The sequence below is a fragment of the Cavia porcellus genome, unplaced genomic scaffold (assembly GCF_034190915.1).
Source record: "Cavia porcellus strain 051 isolate PalLab524CR breed Dunkin Hartley unplaced genomic scaffold, mCavPor4.1 scaffold_1, whole genome shotgun sequence".
In the NCBI taxonomy this organism is placed as follows: Eukaryota; Metazoa; Chordata; class Mammalia; order Rodentia; family Caviidae; genus Cavia; species Cavia porcellus.
In genome coordinates, this window is record NW_026947484.1 from 73,035,215 (window position 1) to 73,044,010 (window position 8,796).

General features: G+C 35.3%; 1 protein-coding gene across 1 annotated transcript; it reads right to left on the minus strand.

Moving 5' to 3' along the window:
- Nucleotides 1-7,546: 7,546 nt before the first annotated feature.
- LOC100731475 (protein cornichon homolog 1-like) lies at nt 7,547-8,301 on the minus strand. The gene has a single exon (XM_063230044.1). It carries the CDS (start codon nt 8,277-8,279, stop codon nt 7,896-7,898), a length of 384 nt encoding a protein of 127 aa, XP_063086114.1. The 5' UTR covers nt 8,280-8,301; the 3' UTR covers nt 7,547-7,895.
- Nucleotides 8,302-8,796: the final 495 nt, after the last annotated feature.

The following is an 8,796-nucleotide window of genomic DNA, read 5'->3' on the forward strand; positions in this document are numbered from 1 at the left end:
TTCTGTTTTATCCTCTTTAAAATAAAGATACCTTGTTTGCTTCTAAGTTTTGGTAATTACCAATAAAGCTCCCACAAGTGTGTGCAGATTTTCTTGTGGACATAGACCTCAATTTATTTGGGTAAATACCAAAGAGTATGATTGTTGTATTATACCGTAAGAGTATTTATGTAAGTAAAAATACCAAACTGTCTTCCAAAGTGGCTGGACCATTTTGCATCTTGACAAGTAATGCACAAAATTTCTTACTGCTTCATATTCTTAACAACAAAACTGCTATCAAAATTTTGGATTTTGCCTGTGTCAATAGTAGTATAGTGGTAGAACAGCACAGGGGTTTGCTATTCTCTAATCACATGTGAAACTGAATATCTTTCATGAGCTTATAATTTCACCTGTGTACTGTAGGGAGTGGCTCAAAATGGCGGCTGCTGTCCTGCCCCTCCCACCTGAGGGCATTTTTGTGTGTCAGCCTACACTCCCCATGATCCTCCTCTGCCTATGACATGCGACATGCACGTCGTAAGTACCCTTTCGCTTCAGCCTACATCTCCCATAATTCTCTCCTTGCTCACGTACTTCTGCTTCCCCTTACCTAGTTGCCTATGCATGATTTCCTGCTAGTCTGATAGGTCCACGTCATATGAGGGGATCCAAGCTGACCTATCCTATAAAGCCATGTTCCCTTGGACTTTATATAAGCCATGCCCACTTCCTGAATAAATGGGACTTGATTGGAATTGGTCAACTTGTCTTCTCTCTCTTTCCTCTTGCCCAGCCCCCCAGCCCCGTTCTCTCTCCAGGTGAGGCCTACAGACTGATCCGCAGGCTAGATCAGTGTACCATCTTTAGTAAAGCCTCTGGTCAGGGCATTTTGCCATTTTTACATTGGGTTCATTTTTTCACTTATTTTTGAGTTGTAGGAGTTCTTTTATATTTTGGGTAAGCATATTCTTCAACTGTGTCCTTTACGAGTAATCTATCTCAGTCTGTTGCTTTTTTCTCATCTCTTGACATTGTTATGTACAGAGCAGAAGTTTTCAATTTTAATGAAATCTAGGATGTTACTCTTTACCTTTGGTGGTATTTCTAAACAAAATCATCGTGGCCATACTTAGAGTTACCTAGAGTTTCTTCTGTGTTAACTCTAAAAGTTTATAGCTTTGTGTTTTACTGTATAATCCAATTTGAGTTAATGCTGTTGAAAGATGTGAGAGTTGGGTTCATACTAAAAAAGGTTTTGCTCACCAATTCCTAGGTCTGTGTGTTGCTCCATCATATTTATTGTCTTTATTCTTCTGTCAAAGATAATTTGGTTATATGTTTGGGGTCGATTTCTGATCTCTTGATTCAGCTCTGTTGACCTATTTACCTATTCTTTTGTGGTTCTACATTGTCTTCATTACTGCAGGTTTTTTTTTTTTTTTTTTGTCTTTTTCATTTTTATCCATACCGGGGATCAAACTCATGACCACCTGCTTGCAAGGCAGGTTCTTATGCCGCTGAGCTAAACCCCCAGCCCCTATTACTGCAGTTTTAAAGAAAGGCTAAAGTCAGGTAATTTCATTCATCTGACGGACATGTATTTGTTAAATACTCTGGATCTTTTGGCTGTCCCTATAAACTTTAGAATTAGTTTGTCAGCATCCATAAACTAAATTGCTGGAATTTTAATTGAAGTTGTCTTGAACCTGTAAATCAAGTTGATTGAAAAGAACTGACACTTTAACAATATTGAGTTTTCCTGCCTATAAACATAAAATGCATTCCATGTTTTAATTTTGTTTTTTTCCCCCAGACTTTTATAGTATTTCACATGTGTGTACTATGATCAAAATATATGGGTAACTTTAAATTTAAGAAAATTTATTACAGTAAAAGACACATTATCACTAATCTCCTTCAAAATATTCCCCTCAATTTTCACACATTTGTCTCAACCTTCTTGCCACCTACACAATCAGTTCTGGAAGTCCTCTATTGTGTCTTTATGAGACTTGAACAAAAGCACGGTGACTGATGCTGCCAGGTGCCAGCCAACAAAAAAGGAAGGCTCATGAGAGCACTGTGGTGGACCCCCATCCACCTTACTCACCAGACACGGTGCCACGAGACTCTAGCTGGTGCCCAAAGTCAATATGACTGTAAAAAACATTATGAACACGTTCAGGGCACTGCCACTGCCACAATAGAGCAACTAAAGACAGTCATGAAAGGGGACTTCCAGAACTGCGTCAGTAAGTGGCAAGAATAATGTGGTAAATGTGTTTGAAGAAAGAGACGGTTTAACAATAATGTGTCTTCTATTATAATAAGATTTTAAAATTTAAACATTCATTTTTTATTATACCTTATATAGTTTGTATATAATTGATTAGGTTTATGTAACTATGACAATATTTAAGAATTTTATTTTTGCAGATGCTAATGTAAATAGTAATGTATTTTTTAAATTTTAAATTCCAGTTGTGAATTGCTGATATATAGGAAGGCAATTTATAATATATATATATATATATATTTTTTTTTTATTTAAGGAAAATAAAACAAAACATTATAAGTGTACAAGTAATACAGAATTTAAAAAAAAAAACAGCAAGAAATCACCAGTCAACAGACTACACACCGTCATCCCAGAAATAGCTTTTCAAGCTACAGGACCAAAGCATTTAAAGAGTGAGACTGCAAACAGCTGTGCTCAATGATCCAACAAAAACTCAGCAATATGGTCATCTATTCTAACACACCTAAACACACTTGCAGTTGTATCCTTTAGAGCAGTTTTTTCCCCTCTCTTTTTTATTACTTTTTTTGGGAAGAGAATAAAACCAAATATGACAAAACAAAGCAGTCAGTCAAAACAAAGGATAGACATAGCACATGATGTAAAAAGAGAATACAAGGTAATCAACAATGATTACCATAATGCCTCTTGCTTAAAAAAGAAATACCTTAGAAAGGTATTTTTAAATATGTTAAATACCTTTAAATACCTTAAAAAGAATTGCCTATATCATTAGGTATAATAAAATTGAACAAAACAGTACAGAACAAGACCAATAAAACCTAAACATTGGAAACATTACAGGACTTCAAAAGAAGATAATAATTTATAATATATTGACTTTATATCATACAGTCTTGCTATAGTGACCTATTAGGTCCAGGAATTTTTTGGTGATTCTTTCACATTGTACATGGGATGGTCATGCTCTCTGTGAACAAAGGCAGTTTTATTTCATCCTTTCTAATCAGCATAGTTTTTATTTGATTTTCTTATTGCATTATCGAAGGCTTCCATACAGTACTGAAGTGACAAGAAACAACATCCTTGTCTTGTACCTGTCTTAGCAGGAACATTTTAAATTTCTAATCACCAAGTATGACATTATCATGGCCAAGTAGATTTTATTACAGATACACAAGTCTGCCTCAACATTGATGAATCAATTTATTTAATACATAGTATCAACAGACTAAAGAAAAACTGCAAGATCATATCAAAAGAAATAGAAAAGACCATTTGACAAAATCGCCTGGGCATGATGAAGACTCTCAATAGCTGGTATAGTTTAACTTCCTCAGCTTGAAGAACATCTACAAACCTTTAACAACTACTGTCATACTTGGTGATTAGAAACTTAAAATGTTCCTACTAAGATAGGAACAAACCAATGTTGGATTTGATTTGCTGATATTTAGTTGAGGAATCAGAGGTGTTAGTCTGCAGTGTTACATTCTTGCATTGTCTTTGATTTTGACGTCTCAGTGATGGATGGCTTCATAGAATGTTAGAGGAGTTGTATCCAATTGACTGCAATTGACTCAAGTTTATCCTTTTAATGGCAGTCTACCACTTCATTGTGTATAAAATACCACATTTTTAATCTATTCAACTGTTAATGGGCATACGGGCTGTTTCTAAGATTTACCTATTATTTATATATTACAAATTGCATGGCTATAAACATGGGCATACATACGTTACTATGATGCAATGTCTTTAACTCTTTTGGAAAAATACCTAAAAGGGGATTAGCTGGGTCAAGTGGAATTTCTACTTTTAGATTTTTGAGGAATTTCCATACTGACTTCCATAGTGGTTGTATCAGATTATAGTCCCACTAACAATGGAGAAGTGTTCTTTTCTCCCCACAGCCTTGGCAGGATTTGTTATTAGTCAGTTTCTGATGATAGGCATTCTTTTGGGAGTAAGATGGAATCTTAGTGTTTTTATTTGCATTTCTTTAATGACCAGTGGTGTTGAACATTGTTTCATGTATTTATTGGCCATTTGTATTTCTTCACATGAGACGGGTTTATTCATTTCAGCCCATTTTTAATTAGTTCTTTAAATTTGGGGGTTTATTTGAGTTCTTCATATATTCTAGACATTAGTCTTCTGAGGAGTAGCTAGCAATTTTTTTTCCATTCTGGAGGTTGTCTCTTCATTCTGTTAGTAGTTTTCTTTGCTATGCAGTTATTTTTTAATTTGATGTGATCCCATTTGTTGACTCTTGGTATTATTTTTTGTGTAACTGGGGTTTTGCCCAGAAAGTCTTAGTTTACAAGTATACCATCATGAGTTTTACTATTTTATCTTCTAGAAAATTGTTTCTGTTCTAACATTCATATCTTTGATCTATTTTGATTTTAGTTTAATGCACGGTGAGGGACATGGATCTAGGGTCAGCCTTGAGCAGGTGAATAACCAGTTTTCCCAGCATCATTTGTTAAAGAGGCTATCTTTCCTGCAGTGTAGGAATTGGCCCCTTTGTCACAAATAATATAGCTGAGTATACCTAGAGTTACTTCTGGTACTTCTGTATCTTCTACTCTGTTCCATTGATCCACGAGTCTGTTTCTCTGTTTTGTTTTTTGTCCATATCATGCTGTTTTTATCAATGTAGTTTTGAAGCCTGGGATTGTGATGCCTCCTATTTTGCCTTTGTTTCTTAACACTACTTTTGCTATTCTTTTTTCCTTCTTGCTCCATATGCCTTTCAGGATTGCTTTCTCAAGTTCTGAAGGAATGTGATTGCTATTATGATTGAGATTGCACTAAATCTATGTAACAGTCTTGGTAGTGTGGTCATTTTGACTAAATTGCTTCTGCTTATCCAGGAACAGGATATCCTTTCTGTTTTCTGATATTCTGTTTAATCTCACTTTTCAGAGTACTATAATTGCCATTATAGAAGTCTTTCACTTCTTTGCTTATATTAATTCCTCAGTATTTCATTTTGGTGATATTGTGAATGATGTTGTTTCCTTGATTTATCTTTCAGGGAGTTTGTTATTGGTATACAAGAATGCTACTAATTTTGGGACTATGACTTCATATCCTGTTAGACAATCAAATTTGAATATTAGTTCTAGGAGTCTTCTGGTGAAGTTGTTGGAGTCTTCTATTTGGAGGATCATGTCATTAGGAAATAATGATAATTTAAGTTTTTCCTTCCCTATCCATGGGTCCCTTACTTCTTTCTCTTATTTTATTGCTCTAGCTAATAGTTGGAGAACTATATTAAACAGAAGTGGTGGTGGTGGACCTCCTTACTTTGTTCCTGATTTTAGAGGGATAGCTTTGAGCTTCTCTCCATTTAATGTGATATTAGCCACTGGTTTGTAATCAATAGCTTTCACAAGGTTGAGATGAAGAAATTTTATTCCTAGTGTTTTGTCATGAATGGATATTAGATTTTGTCAAGTATTTTTTCTGCATCTATTGAGATGATCATTCTATTTTTGTCCTTGCTTCTGTTTATTTGGTGTATTAAATTTATTGATTTGTGTATGTTGAGCAATTCCTGAAATTGATCCTACTTTGTTATGATGCATGATCTTTCTAGTGATTTGCTGCATTCTGTTTGTAGTATCTTACTAAGGACTTTTGCATCTGTATTAATTAAAGAGATTGAGCTTTAGTTTTCATTTCTGGTTGGGTCTTTTTCTGGTTTTGGAAACAGGATAAAGGTTACTTCCAGGGATGATTTTGGGAATATTTCTTTCTTTTCAATTTCATTAAAGAGTTTGAGGAGTACTGGCATTAGATATTCTTTAAATTATTCTTTATTACTGGCATTAGATATTCTTTATTCTTGTAGAATTTAGCAATGAATCCTTCAGGACCTGGGTGTTTCTTGGTAGTTTTTAAAAGAGTTACTGTTTTAATTTCTCTGGCTGCTATTGGCTCATTCAGGACTTTTATGCTGTCTTAGTTCAGCTCTGGTACCTCTGGGAATTTGTCCATCTCTGAATGTTCCATTTTTTTAGGTACATGTTCTCAAAGTAGTTACTACTAATTCTCTGGATCTCAGCAAAATCCATTGTGAGTTTATATTTTTCATTCCTAATTGCCTGGGTTTGAGTCTTTTCTTTCCTTATTTTAGTAAGAGAGCAAAGGTTTTGTTTATTTTGATTAATCTTTGAAATAAATAACTTTTTGATTCATTGATTCTGTTTTTTTCAATCTCAATTTCCTAAATTTATGCCCTGATCTTTATAACTTCTTTCCTTACAGTAGCTTTGGGTTTGGATTGTTCGTGTTTTGCTAGGACCTTAATGTACATCATCAGGTGATTTATTTGAGTGCATTCTTTTTTTTTCTGATGTGGGAGTTCACTGCTAATAACTTCCCTCTTTGACTGCTTTCATTGCATCTCAGAGCTTCTGGTATGTCATACTGGCTTTATCACTTATAGAAACTGTCTAGTTTTTTCTTTAACTTCATCTGCCACCCATTGATATTAAAAAGGGTATTATTTAATTTCTGTGTGTTTGCATAGTTTGTGTGGTTTCTTTTGTCATTGATTTCTAATTTTATTACACTATGATCTGATAATATTCATGAGGTAATTTAAATTCTTCTATATTTATTTATTTATTTTAAAAATAAAACCACTCAATACCATGTCTTTATTGGGGGATTAGGCAAGTGTGAGAAATAGCTACATGTGATCTTTAAGACAAAATGAGTCTTAATTTCAGTTTTATTGTATTGTACTAAAGGAACAGCAGGATGGTTACACAATTTTCTCTCTCATTCAGTTTTGAAAATCTAAAAGTACTTGCAAATTCTTAAGAATTAGCTTTTGTACCAGATTAGAACAGTAAATATACTATAACCAGATTCCTAATAAGTAATGTCTTACAAATAAAGACACATTTAAAATAGCTTTAAATGCATTCTTCGCAAGTAAGGCAGCTTATATTTTTATATCATGTTCACTTATGCTTAACAATTAAAGCAAATATATTACTCTGATGGAAACAAGGGAAATTTCTCATTCATGCACTATACAGGGATAATATTGAAGTCAAAGGGGAAAATTCCCACTCTGCTTGTTTTTGTAAATGTGTCCAGATATAATCATCTACATGATAAAGGAGGAAACCTAGCAAATTTCCTACGAGTCAGATACACATTATCACTTCATCAGAAGCACCTGATTATCTACAACTAATTTATAATAAGATGGCATTTCAATAACCCAAAATGAGCCCTCCCTACGGGTTCCTATAAACAAAAGCTTCCAACGGATTGAGGACGGTCAGTTATTAATGTGCTCGTTCAAAAGATTATGGCTGTTCTTTAAGGAGTGTAAGGTCCACCTGTTAACACCAGAGGTAATCATTTCATATTCATTTATACGTAATTCCACTTCAATTCTTTATCCAAGTATAACATATGAAAACAGTTCTTTCCACAAGCAAAAAATGTGGAAACATTTAAAAAATAAGGAGGCATTTTTTAAAGTAACTGATCAGATTCCATAGACGACTCTTGGAAACAGGCTCTTGCTCGATAGAATCCCTTCATGTGGTGGCTTCGGCATGCACTTAACCAGACCGATTCTTCAGTGTGTTGTTCTAAGAGCTCACCAAGACATAGATCATGCCATATAGGTAGTCAAAAAAAGTGCTAGGAGGTAAAAAGCTAGTTTGCACCATCCTTCTTTCTGACAGTACGCCAGGATGTCTGCATTCATGATGGTCGTGGGGTCGTAGAGGCCAGGTCCGCTCATCACGGGTCTACTGATGTACCTCCAAATATGGTACGCCAAGAGGGACATATTGAGGCCCAGCGTGAGCCACTTTGCAGCGTAGAGGAACATGGTGCAGAAGAAAGCATGGATGAGGTACTCGGAGAGGACCAGAGGATTCAGGGTATTACACTGGTCTATAGGATTCTTGTAATCAGTCTTCAGCTCATCAAATGCTAGAATGTGCCAGATAGCGAAGAAGATGAGCGCGGCGGTGAGCAGGAGTGCCTGCATGGAGCAGAAGGCCGCGAATGTGAACGCCTTGGCTGGGGTGGCGTGGGCCCGCTGGGTAAAACCATTCACTTTCCCTGGCCGGCCCCGCCTTCTACATTTATTTAAGCATGCTTTATTTGCTAGTGTGTGGTCTATTTTGGAGACTGTCCCGTATGATACTGGGTAGAATGTGCCTTTTGGGGTTGTTGAATGGAACACCCTGTAGGTATCTACTAAGTCCATTTGTTCAAAAGTTTAGTTCAACTGTGATATATATATATATATATATATATATATATTTTTTTTTTTTTTTTTTTTTTTTTTTTTTTGTCTAGTTCTGTCCATTTGTGACACTGGGGTATTGACACCCTCCATTACAACTGTACTGTTATTTATCTGATTTCTCACGTCCATTAGTGTTTGTTTCATGAAGCTGTGTGCACTGATATGTGGGCACCCGGTGTTGAACTGTTCCCTTAATTAATATGTAGTGACCTCTGAGTCTTCTGATAAGTCTTAGCTTGAAATCCACTTGGTC

Coding starts and splice junctions, on each gene's coding strand:
- LOC100731475 (XM_063230044.1), bottom strand. CDS start 8,279: ATGCAGGCACTCCTGCTCACCGCCGCGCTCATCTTCTTCGCTATCTGG.